This window comes from Chiloscyllium plagiosum, unplaced genomic scaffold (genome assembly GCF_037043375.1).
Source record: "Chiloscyllium plagiosum isolate Xiang-an unplaced genomic scaffold, Cpla_swu_hap1 HiC_scaffold_12, whole genome shotgun sequence".
Lineage (NCBI taxonomy): Eukaryota > Metazoa > Chordata > Chondrichthyes > Orectolobiformes > Hemiscylliidae > Chiloscyllium > Chiloscyllium plagiosum.
This window is the reverse complement of record NW_028270150.1, coordinates 9,014,505-9,027,909: the sequence shown is the minus strand read 5'-3', so window position 1 is coordinate 9,027,909 and position 13,405 is coordinate 9,014,505. Positions and strand designations below refer to the sequence as shown.

General features: G+C 44.4%; 1 protein-coding gene across 6 annotated transcripts in view; it reads left to right on the top strand.

Annotated features, from left to right (window-relative positions):
- The window catches only part of robo2 (roundabout, axon guidance receptor, homolog 2 (Drosophila)), a 1,751,833-nt gene that overhangs the window by 1,609,080 nt on the left and 129,348 nt on the right, over positions 1–13,405 (top strand). For all 6 annotated transcript variants that reach the window (XM_087992449.1, XM_087992448.1, XM_087992445.1 and 3 more), the window contains one exon: positions 6,272–6,438. In XM_087992449.1, coding sequence (XP_087848575.1) covers positions 6,272–6,438 — 167 coding nt within the window. The remainder of the gene's footprint in view (positions 1–6,271; positions 6,439–13,405) is intronic.

The window sequence follows — 13,405 nt, the reverse complement described above, 5'->3', positions numbered from 1 at the left end:
ACATGTGGAGGTCCTGATGAAGGTTCCTACCCGAAACGTTGACTTTCCTGCTCCTCTGATGCTGTCTGAGCTGCTGTGCCTTTCCAGCTCCACCTTTTATCGACTCTGACTTCCAGCAACTGCAGTCCTCACTAACTGCAGGTGCAGCAAGCTGTGCAGAAGGCTGATGGAATATATGTCTTTATTGCAAAAGGATTTGAGAACAGTAGTGAAGTCTTGCTTCAATTGTATTGGAGCTTGCTTCACCCACCCCTGGAGCACTGTGTGCAGTTTTACTCTCCTTATCTCAGTGAAGGCGTTGTTACCCATGGGAGGGTGTGCAACAAAGATATCCTGGGCATGTTTCTAGGATGGGGCCAACTATCCAGTAAAGAGATATTAGACTAACTGTTCCTGTATTCTGCAGAATTTCCAGAAACTGAGAGATCTCATTGACATCGACAAATTACTTGAAGAAGTAGATGGTGTCAATGCAGATATTTCCCTGGTTGGGGAGTCCAAACTCAGGGGGCACAGTTTAAAAATGAGAGGTGTGCCCCTTAGATTTGGAATCAGAAACATATTTTGAGGACTTGAGGGAATTGTTGTAAGGTTGTTTCTCCTTGTGGGAGAATCTCGGACCAGAGGGTGTAATCTCAGAATAAGGGGTTGCACATTTCAGACAGAGATGAGGTGGAATTTCTTCTGTCAGAGGGGAGTGAATCTGTGGAATTCTTTACCACCAGAGGCTGTCGAGGCTGGGTCATTAAGTATATTCAAGGCTGAGATGGACAGGCTTGTAATCAGCAAGAGAAATGAGGGATATGGGGGAAAAGACAGGAAGTAGGAGTCAAGGATGATCAGACTATCCATGATTCTGTTGAATGCTGGAACAGATGTGATGGGCTGAACTGCCTGCTACTGCTTCTGTGTCTTATGGCCTTATGAGGAGAAATTATTTTATTCAGAGTATAGTGTACCTATGGAATTGTCTACCACAGGAGTAAAACAAAGAACAAAGAAAATTATGGCACAGGAACAGGCCCTTCGACCCTCCATGCCTGCGCCTATCCAGATCCTCTATCTAAACCTGCTGCCTATTTTCTAAGGATCTGTATCCCTCTGCTCCCTGCCTAATCATGTATCTGTCTAGATACATCTTCAATGATGCTATCGTGTCCTCCTCTACCACCTCCACTGGCAACGCATTCCAGGCACCTACCACCCTCTGCGTAAAGAACTTTCCACAAATATCTCCCTTAAACTTTTCCCCCTCTCACCTTGAACTTGTGACCCCTGGTAATTAAGTCCCCCACTCTGGGAAAAAGCTTCTTGCTATCCGTCCTGTTTATACCTCTCATGATTTTGTAGACCTCAATCAGGTCCCCTGTCAACCTCCATCTTTCTAATAAAAATAATCCTAATCTACTCAACCTCTCCTCATAGCTAGCACCATCCATACCAGGCAACATTCTGGTGAACGTCCTCTTCACTGAGTACTGTGGAAGATCAGTGTGTTTAAATTTGAGATCATTAGATTTCTGAATACCAGTGGCGGACAGGGTGATGGGAACGTGATAAGTAAGAGACAAGTTCTGCCACTGTTATATTGAATGGTATGGCAGCCTTAATGGGCTGAATGGCCTACTCCTGTTCCTTTGCTCCCATGAGCCCCATCTCCAAAGTTTAAACTGAAGCTCACCAGCTGCGTCAGCAAGTTGTAGGTTCAAATCTCACTCCAACGCAATAATCTAATGTTGACACTGTCAGTCTCCGTACTGAGGGAGTACTGTGTTGTCTGAAGTTGTCTTCCAAAAGGAACATTGAACTTTCATTAAACGTTCTGTATTCGTTGTGTCAGATCCCAACAGCATTTTTCTGATTGGCCTTCCTCGTGTCTTACCCATTACATATTTGTCAATCAACATTATTAAGAAGCAAATTATCTCTTATTCTTGGTGAGAGCTTGCTGTGCACAAACTGGTTGTTGTATTCCCTAAATTACAATGGCAACACTTCAGAAAAATATGTTCATTGGGTGTAAAACACTTCAGGACATCCTGAGCCTGTGAAAGGTGCTATAGAAATTAAATTTCTTTCTCTCATGTTAGTCAGCAGTTAGAGGATTCCCATCACGGACGTAGCTTGCTCAGCCCTCTGTGAGTGTACAGGTACAGAATGAGCAATTGGTCTTTGTCGGACACATTGCAAACACTGATTTAATCTGGTGACTGGGTCAGTGAGCATGGTCAGACATTGAAAACGCAAGTGGAATACAAAAACTTTGAAATCTGAAATGAAAAAGGGAAAATATTGGAAACGCTCAGCAATTTAGGTAGCATCCATGTAGAGAGAAACAGAGTCAACAGTGTAAAGTGATGACCTTTCAGCAGATACAGATTGAAGGTATGAAAGGGGGAATGAGAAGATTTTCTCTCACTTAGAGAATTGTTTAAAATGTGGAATCTTCCACCTGAAACTGGGTAATCTGGTTCCTGATGGTGAGAAACATTCAGGGTTACAGACTAAACGCAAGGGCTGTTGGGCAAACATAAATTCCCTTTCAGACAGTGCAGACAAGATGACCAGAATGGCCTTCTCTACAATGGGTTTGTCTAATTCCATTAAATCTGTTACATATTGGTTTCTGTGAAGATAATCTTTCCTCCTCAATTCTGTAAATACCAGAGCGGACTATCGTTCTGCTAAGTAGCTCACAAAAAAGACCTCCAAGCCACTTGCCATCCTGCCTTGGAATAATATCGGACGATCCTTCACTGTTGCTGGGTCAAAATCCTGGAATTTCCTCCCTCAGAGCATTAGGGGGTCTACCTGCAGCACATGGACTGCAGTGGTTCAAGAAAGCAGCTCAGCAATAGCTTCTCAAGGGCAATTAGGGATGGGCAAAAATAAACACTGGGTCAGCCAGTGACGCCCATATCCCAGGAATGAATAAAAAATAATCTTGGCTGAAATCATGACACCAGGAATTCAATGGTTTAAGTAGATGACAGAGGAGCCAGAAGAGACCATTCAGTCCCTCAAAATTGTACTGCCATTTCTGATGTCTTAACTCTGCATATCTGCCCTGGTTCTGCACCCCTTAATACTCCAAATTATCAACAGTTTGTCAAGCTTAGTCTTGTGATTTTCTATTGACCCCAGGCTCACAGCTTTTTTTCACGGAGTTCAGGACTCCCATTGCTCTGAACCAGAGCAATTTTTGCTGTTACACAGGACCTTTACCTGATATTACCAACATTAGGACATGACCATGCAGTGTCGGAGGGATCAAGAGATGTCAGAAGAGAACATAAAACTGGTTGGGATTGTGAGTTGTGAAGAGAGTGCAAGGAGACTTTGGGGTGATTTGTGGGAAAGCATGGCAGATGCAGCACAGTGTGGCTAAATCTGATGTTTTGCACTTCAGTTCTATTTAATTTTTGAGATGGTAGGAAGTGATGTGTGAAGGGATCTGGGTGTCCTAACATATCAAGCAAAGAAAGTAAACAGGCAGGTGCAGCAAGCGACTAGGAAGGCTAATGCTATATCAGGGGCCTTTGTGCTGGAGGAGCTGGAAATGTGTTGCTGGAAAGGTGCAGCAGGTCAGGCAGCATCCAGGGAACAGGAGAATCGACGTTTCGGGCATAAGCCCTTCTTCAGGAGGATTCCTGAAGAAGGGCTTATGCCCGAAACGTCGACTGTTCCCTGGATGCTGCCTGACCTGCTGCGCCTTTCCAGCAACACATTTCCAGCTCTGATCTCCAGCATCTGCAGACCTCACTTTCTCCTTTGTGCTGGAGGAGTTGAGTTCAGGCAGAGGGCTGAGATTGCAGTTGTAGAAGGCCTTGCTGAGACCACACTGGGGGGATTGAGTGCAGTTTCGCTCTCCCTATCTAAGAGAGGATATACTTGGAACAAAGGGACTGCAGCTGAGGCTGATTCCAGGAATGGTAGGACTGCCCTGTGAGGTCAGATTGGTTCAACTGGGCCTGTATTCACTAGACTTTAAAAGGATGAGTGGTGGGGGGAATGGGATCTGACTGAATCGTATAAAATTCTAACAGGGCTGGACAGACTAGATGCAGGGAGGATGTTTTCCCTGGTTGGAGAGTCTCAAACCAGAGGACATAGTTTCAGGCTACGGAGTAGGCCATTTTGAGATGAGGAGAAATTGGACTGAGATGAGGAGAAATTTCTTCACTCAAAGAATCGTGAACCTATTTAATTCTGTACCACAGAAAGCTGTAGAGGCCAAGTCTCCGAATACACTCATTAAAGAGATGGATACTTTTTTAGATTTGAAAGCCATCCAGAGGTAATGGGGAGAAAGAGATTGAAGCACTGAGATAGAGATCAGCCGCGATTATGTTGGATGTTTGGCAATTTGTCTTGAGAGTGCCAAATGGCCTGCTCTTGCTTCATTTCGATTTTTTATTTCAAATATGGGACTCTGCCAGGATCACACACCACTTCCAGAGCCTTGGAAATCGTAGAGAACAAAATCGACAGCACGCAGAATTGTCAATAAGGTTCAGTCCGTCTGGAGGAAACGACAGAGATAGAGATGGGAGATAAGATCATGAAGGGATCTGTAAGTGAGGATGAGAATTTGATATTAAGGAGGCTGATAGCCCAAGCATGACCTCATAGTCAGAGGTCTTGGCACTGCCATGTGGGCACGCTTCAGTGAGCTCCAGATCTTCGGGCAGACCAGCTGAACATCGACAAGAGCCTTATTGCGATCACATCTGAGGTTTAGAAAAGGCAGGGCTGTTGTGCTACTCAAGTGGTAACTTACCTCCTGGCTCCACTGTGTTCTCACTCCTCATGCCAAAGCCCCAGTTGCCAGGCGACAAGGGGTCCTCGGGTAAATTTCGTTTTGTATTCAGGAATTAGTGCCTGAGAGCTCATTATGTACAAGCTAATTGTATTAGCAGATTAAGCGTGAGGTAATTGTATTACCAGATTACACCATGTGTTTGCTTTCTATTCCTGGTCTCTGTCTTCATCAAATGACAGACGGCAATGGTGTTAAGACTTGTTCTCCTTGCAGCAGAGAAGGTTAACAGGAATATTTAATAAAGGTTTTCAAAGCAGCAAGGGCTTGAAGTTAAAAATAGGGAATGTCTACCATTGATATAAGGGCCAGGAGTGAGGCATCACAGAATGAATGTATTTGCAAAAAACTGATTTAAACATTACAACAGGAGGCCATTCAGCCCCTTGAGTCTAACTGGGGCATATCCTATCTCAACCTTAACTGCAGTTATTTGGTTTGTTTCCATAACCCTTAATGTATTTTTGCTCAACAAAGGAAAACATCAATCTCAGTCTTGAAGGTTTCAACTGACCACAGACTATCTTTAAGGGGATGGAGTTCCAAAGTTCCACAAATAGAAACAGAGAATGCTGGAGAAACTCAGCACATCTGGCAGCATCTGTGGAGAGAGAAAGAGAGTTCATGTTTCAAGTCCAACATGGCTACTTCTCAGGTTCTGAAGGAGTTGCTGAACTTGAAAGGTTAAAGCTATTTCTCTGTCCACTGAGACTGCCTGATCTGCTGAGTTTCGGCTACACTTTCCATTTTCATTTCAGATTCCCAGCATTAACTGTACTTGGCTTTCATTTGAGAGCAACATTCCACGATCCTTTTTGTGAAGACATGTTGCTTTGCAAAGCCCTTGAATGCCTCTGACTTTAAACTTTATCCCCCAATTTGAACTCCTTATCCTATTTTAACTACCTCAGTTAGATCATCCATTATCACAGCTGGAGTAATGTGTACAGTGCTGGTCACTGCACTTACTGAGCAGTGTCAATGCATTGGAAGCAGTTCAGAAAAGGTTTACTAGACTAATCCTTGGAATGAGTGGATTGCGTCATGAGGAAAGGCTAGACAGGTTGGGCCAGTATCCTTTTGAGTTTAGAAGAGTCAGAGGTGACTTAATTGAAATGTCTCAGATCCTGCAGAATCTTTCAATATTTTTCCGGCAAAAGGTAGACAGATTCTTGATTCCCAAGATTAAGATTATCTCAGAATTTGCAGGAATATAGGGTTAAATCAGCTCAGCCGTGACCTTATTGAATGGTGGAGCAGGCTCGAAGGGCCGAATGGCCTCCTGTCATTCCATGTTTGTAGGTTGCCAATATTTGATGAAGGAATTGGGGACAGTGGGGAGGAATGGCGGTCGTGGATGGGAGGTGTGAGGAAGAAGGGGGGGGGAGCGAGGATCAGGGAGAAAAAACTGAACTGTGAGATAACGAGTATGATCTCGATTTGATCCCACAGCCAGTCCGTCAGTAACAGCTGGCAAACAGTGGCAGAACATGTGAAGGACACTTTGCACACCGTCAGAGGACTGAGACCGAACACTATCTACCTCTTCATGGTGCGAGCCGTCAACAGTCAGGGGGTCAGTGACCCGAGTCAGATGAGTGAACCAGTCCGTACTCAAGGTAAGGGTATCTCCAGCTCGGAGTAGAGTCAATGGACCTCCATATTCAACCATACTTGCAGATTCCATCTTCCATTTCTAACACATATTGAGTTAGTGCTGACCAATAGTGCGGTGGAAATTGATGTGTCATAATTTGACATCCCTAAGTTTGATAGAAGACAAGTTGGGTAACTTTCCTTTGCTTCATTGCTATACATTGCCTGCTTGGTGGAGGAAGGCATTTGTAATGGGTAGGGATAGAGTAACCTGCAGTGGCAATGATCAAAAAGAGTAAGTAAGAAGATTAATGGAATACAAGTCACTATTTCAGGATGGCTTGGAGTTGCAATAGAGAGGGGTGTTAGTCATATTACAGCCATACAGAGCTCTGGGGAAATCCCAGGTAGATTCAGGTGTGTTCAGTCCCAAGCCCCACATCGCAGGAAGGAGTCAGCAGAGCCCAGAGTCACCACAATGGTTTTAAGGTTAATTATGAAGGCAGGTCACAATTACCTTGCTTTGAGTGGGCTGCTGTAGATCAGTGGTAATGTCCACACCCCTGAGGTAGGAGACCTGTGTTCAAATCCTATTTGCTCCATTGGTGTATCATAACATCCCTGATTGGTTGATCCAAAGATATTTGTGTTCCATTGAGCATGAAAAAAATCAAAGTGTGACATTATTGGAATGTTAAAGATAATTTTAAAAAATTGATAGACAAGATTAGGGGAAAAAATGTCTCATGTTGTTGGGGAGAACGAGGTCTGATGGCAGGAAACAGTACTTCACACAAGGACTAACAGTAATGTCAAACTCCTTCTTCAAAAATCTCTCAAGACTGTACTTGAATCAGAAGTTTTACAACAGTACTTGCTATACTTTTGTTTGGTGAGCTTGTTAAGAATATTTAGAACTACCATGGGGAGATAAAGTTAAGAAATTAATTATTGACAATCCAGTTGAATGGTAGAACAGATGCGAGGGGCTGAATGGTCTCCATCTGTCCCACCGATGGATTGCATGGATGAATGACGAGCTGGGAACGAGACTGGAAGCTGGGAGATTACCCGGAATCACAACCTCACCCACAGCTGACCAGGCAAGAAGAGAAACGGAGATTTGTCATTGATTTGGGAAGTGCTTCGACAAAAGTTTGAAGTGGGACAAAAGGAAGATGGATAGGTGAATTAAAGAGAAACTGTTGCCACTGATCAGAGAGTCAGTGACTTGGTACATAGCCTTAAGTTAATTGTGAAAACAACCGTGTGGTCGGGAGGTTTTTTTTATATATGGTGCGTTGTTGGGATTGGGCTTTCACTGTCTGAAAGGGTGGCGGAAGTTGATTCAATAGGAATGATCAAAATTGGATTAATAATTAAAACGACAAAGTAACTTGTATAGTTCCATTAACAAAGTGAAACATCCTGAGGCACTTCACTGGAAAGTATGAGCCACATTAAGCGATATAATGGCAAGTGAAAATAAACTTGATCAAAGGGAGTGCTTTTAGGGAGACTCTGAAAGGAGGAGAGATGGTGAAGGGTCGAGGGCGAGAATTGCAGAGTTTTAGGCCCAGGTGCTGAACCCAGCTATGGAGCCATTAAAATTGGAGATCGAGGAAAGGAGGCGGGAATCATAGGAATATAGATAACTCGGAGGGTTGAAAGTGAAGATTCCAAAGATAAGGAGGACTTGAATGGTAATATGGAGATGTTTCCTGCTGGGAGTCAGTGTCAGTTACTGAGGACAGGGGGATGTTGAAGGAATGGGGACTTATTGTCAGTGACAACACACTGAGAGCAGGGTTTTGGATGTTGTCAAGTATCCAGAGAGCGGAATGTCAGAGACCAGCCAGGAGTGTGTTGGGGTGGTCAAGTCCCAGGGACACCAAAAACAAGAATGAGGAGCAGAGACTCGGGTGAAGCCAGGCGAGGTGACTGAACTGCAAATGGACAGTGTTAACGATGAAGTGAATATCTGGCTGGAATCGCATTTATGAATTGATCAGTACAGTGAGGGAGGGTAGCAGATCCACTGTTGGCAGAGAGAGAGTCCTTGGGAATGGAACTCAGAGTGAGAGCTGAAAGCAGAAATTACTTAATGTGGAAGGAGATCTCTGCTCATTCAGAGCTAGTTGTCATATGAAAACTAAAAGATGCTGTGAATCTGAAACAAATACAAGTTGCTGGAGAAGCTCAGCAGGTCTGGCAGCATCTGTGGAGAGAAATCAGAGTTAACATTTCAGGTGGAGTGACCCTTCCTCAGAACTGTTCTGGATCTGAACTGTTAACTCTGATTTCTCTCCACAGCTCAGCATTGATCTGGTTGTTAGATATCTCTGGCTTTACAGAGAGAGCAGGAAACATTTGCCCGGGCGTGAGAGATTAGACAGAGGAAAGTGACTGTAATTGGGTCGTTTTTTTCCCAGCACATGTTATGAAGGGCCGAATAATCTCTGCCTGCACTGTGAGAGTGTCTGAAATTCGGAGAGAGCCCCTTGAAACCGGTTAGCTTGTCTTTACCAGATTCTCTTTCATAAGCCAGAGCTTGTGTGGATTCCGATCCTGACTTCCCTCCAGGTTACCGGCCTCTGAGGAGGTGGCATTTCCACAGCAGCAGAGCAGAGTTGTACCCAGCACGATGGACGTGCTGCAGAATTCAAGTCAGGTGCCTGTATGTCAATGAAATGTCATTGTGTCACCTGATTGGAGTGGGCCTGTTTGCAAACAGAGATACCTGTCCACTCTGAATTGAATTGAATTGATTGTTCTCTGCTGTATCTCTAGGATCTCCCCAAGATCACTTTGGACTGTAACGCCTCTTTAACCAGCTGTGTGTTTGATTTTACATCCTTAAGTGCTGATCTTGTTCCTCTGCTTCACCTTTATGTTCCTGCTTCCAGAGTGATTTATTTCCAAGCTATTCAATCTGTCATGTGCATCACCCATCTCCCTTTTCAGAGGGTGTGGCGGACAATGGTCTAATGGTAAAAACAAATGGTAAAAACAAATAACAGCTTTGACAAAGGGTCTGTTAGTCTCAAAACGGCAGCTCTTTTCTCTCCTTACAGATGCTGCCATTTTCCAGCATTTTCTCTCTTATGGTCTAATGGTATTATCCCTTGACTGTTAATCCAAAAACCCAGCTAGCGTTCTGGGGCTCCTGGGTTTGACTCCTGCCAGTGGGAGATGGTGGAATTTGAATTCAATAATAATCTGGAATTCAGAGTCTAATGATGACCATGAAGCCATTGTCAATTGTTGGAAAAACCCACCTGGTTCATAATGTCCTTTAGGGAAGAAAAACTGCCATCCTTACCTGGTCTTGCCTACATGTGACTCCAGACCCACAACAATGTGGTCGACTCTTAACTGCCCTCTGGGCAATTAGGGATGGGCAATAATTTATCATTAATCCACAGGATGAGGGTGTCTCTAGCTAGGCCAACACTTATTGTCCATTTAGTGCTGGTCGAGTGAGTGATAACCACTTCCCATGAATGAAAAAAAATAGAAAATTCCCAGGTGGGGAAGCATTGGGATGATTTCTTTTTTGTGGCTGTTTTCTTCCCTGTGTGCTGTTCTCTGGAAACTTCAAAGAAAGAAGTACTTGCATTTATATAGCACCTTTTATGACTGCTGGAGAAAGACCTTGAGTGAACTCTACCTGGTATCCTGAGCAATATTCGTGCCTCAGAAATGTCATGGAAACAGATCTTTTATCACATTGGGGTTTGTGGGATCTTTCTGTCCTCCATATGCTGCCGTGTAAACACTGTGAAGTTGTAAATGGTGGGATCTGAATAAATGGTGTCCCTTCTCCAACCGAATTTTCTTAACAACTACAAGGTACATTTGTGTGGCCATCAGGGAAGGTCAATATTCAACTGAGCAGTGAAGCCCCCTGTAGTCAAAGAGGAGGAAGTGAGAACTGCAGATGTTGGAGATCAGAGTTGAGAGTGTGGCGCTGGAAAAGCACAGCCGGTCAGGCAGCATCCGAGGAGCAGGAGAATTGACATTTCAGGCTAAAGTCATTCCTTTTGAAGGGCTCTTGTCTGAAATGTCGATTTCCCTGATCCTTGTAATTTTCTAGCACCAGACTCTGGACATTGCAGCCAAAGAGCCTGGTCTCCCATGGTCATTTAGATGGTAAACTATGGGATATTCTATACCTGGGAATAGACGAGAGAAATGATTCTGTCACCAGCAAAGCCAGATTAGGGAGGGAGAGACAAAAGCAGGACAGAGAGTGATGGACGGAGAGAAATTGTTAAAGAGACAAGCAGAGACAAAGAATCTAATGAACAGAATGCATCAGATAGCAACACCAAGAGAGAATGCAGGGAAGTGAGAAATAGTTGGATCGACAAAGAGGCATTGCTGCAATCAGAAAGACAAAGAGAGAGCGAGAAAGATAGAAATGGACCAAGCCTTAGGAAGACAGAGAGTAGGAATGCTGTCAGAAAGAACTCAAGAAAATCAAGGGGCAAAAAGTGAGAGACCAAGAAAAGGAGTAAGGGACAGGGCAGCTGTCCAGGAGAGAAACAGTGACACAGAACAAGAAAAACAGGCTCCAGATAAATGGACAAAAAGGGCGGCAGAAGGAGAGAGAGAGCAGAGGGTATAGATGGAGATAGTCAGTGAGAGAGGGTGGAAACAAGGCAGCGGGATACACAAATAATGCAAGGCAAAAGCTGTTCATTTATGAGTAATTAATTAAAACACTTGATTCCAATTACATTCATTTGCATAATTAAATGAAGCTTGGTCTGAGTCTTTGTATCCAGCACCCTGCGGTTGTCAGAAACATCGCAGGCTGAAAATTCAGTGACGGTTGCTGTTTTGCCATGAATTATAGCAATGGAAAAGTCTCATTATTTAATCTGGCAGCAGTCTGCTCCCTCCTGCCAGCAGACGAAGCCAAAGTGCACCAGCATCTCCCCATCGACATGTGATGTGAATGTGTGCCTCACAGAATGATACCGTGGTTGCAGCACACAGAGAGGCCACTCAGCCCATGATGACTGTCTGTGCTAGCGCCCTACAAGGGCATCTTCAGTCAGTGCCACTCCCCTCACAAATTCCTCGCAGCCCTGCAGCATTTTAAATTGTCCCTAGATAGTTCTCCTTTAGAAATCCACCATCAAATCCTCAGGTGAAGGATTCCAGGCCCGTTGTTCTCAATCTTGCCTCATGTCACCTTTGGGTCTTTTGCCGACTTCTTTACATCAGTGTCCCCACTTCTCAATTCTTCCGCCAACAGCAGCTTTGAACAGAAACCCTACAGTGTGGAAACAGGCCCTTTGGCCCAACAAGTCCACACCAACCCTCTGAAGAGTAACCCACCCAGACCCATTCCCCTACACTATATTTACCCCTGGCTAAGCTCCTAGCCTGAGCACTAATGGCAATTTAGCATGACCAATCAACCATAACCTGCACATCTTTGGATTGTGGGAGGAAATCCAAACACTTAACAAGCAATCCAGGTCTTTTACAATGTTTAATTTCAGTTACATCAAACTGTAAACTTTTGCTATAAGTTCTATGTCTTACAATCTTATACTTCAGAATCACCTGATGAAGGAGCAATAATCTGAAAGCTGGTGCTTCCAAATATGCCTGATGTTGTGTGATTTGTAAGCCCCAGTCCAACACCACCATCTCCAAATCAAGACGTGGCGAGGGTGTGCAAACTCTACACAGACAGTCAGCCAAGGCTGGAATCGCACCCAGGACCCTGGCACTGTTTGGCAGCAGTGCTAACCACTGAGCCACAGCTTCTCTTCATCTACTCTGTTCAGACCCAGTCATAGTTTTCAACATTCTTAATGAACAAGTTACAGATTTGAAATGTTTTGTGGAAAAAGCAAGCAGAAGGTGAAAAGGAACATTTGCACCCTGTGAGAGGTTAGGGTGCTGCCTGGAAATGTGGTGGAGGCAAGTTTGACTGAGGCATTCCAGAGGGGCATTGGATGGTTATCTGGAGAGAAGTAGTGTGCAAGAGTTTGGTGGAAACAGAAGATTGATGCTGAGTCAAAATGCTCAGTGAGCTGTTACAGGCGCAATGGGTTGAATGGCCTCATCCTGCACCATAAGGATTTTGGGATGGTCATTCCACACTTGATTTGGCTGCTTATATCACTAACCATAAACAGAGGAGGTATGGTCCCACAGGTGAGGGGAGAGAGATTTAAAAAAGATATGAGGGCCAAATTTTTTTACACAGAGGGTGGTTCACGTGTGGAATGAACTTCCTGAGGAAGTGGTGGATGTGGGTACAGTTACTACATTTAAAAGACATTTGGATAAGTTTATGAATAGGAAAGGTTTGGAGGGATAGGTGAGACTAGTTTGGTTTCAGAACATGATTGGCATGGACTGGTTGGACCACAGGGTCTGTCTGCGTGCTGTATGACCCGATGAGTAATTGTCCTATTGGTGGTTGAAGAGATGTCCCAATCTGACATTGTGTTGTGGCCTTTTGCTTCCTTCAGTGTATTTGTAGTAAGAAGGAGGCTGGAAGAACACAGCAAGCCAAGCAGCATCAGGAGGTGGAGAAGTCAACATTTCGGAAGTAACCCTTCTTCAGGACTGGAGGTGGATGTGGGAGGAGCTGCAGATAAAGGGAGTGGTGGGGGCAGGGTGATAAAGTGGGAATAGGTGAAGAGAGGCAGAGGGTACGACCTTATTAGTCACTGGGAGGAATGAATCTGGTTGGTGGCAGGGAGGGGTGGAAGGGAGGGGGAGGGGCTGGGAAGGGAATTGGGGGATAGGAAGGGAGGTTATTTAAAATTGGATAACTCAATGTTGATACTCAGAGAGATTGGTGCAAATAGCAAAGTGACATTGAAGAGGAGATTGGACAAAGACATGAGAGACAGAGACAGAGAGAGACGTAAGATCCTGTCATAACATTCAAGGCTCCAGCCAAGTGTTGGAACGTGGGATTGGTGTAGATAGGTCAGTGCAGAATCAATAAGCCAA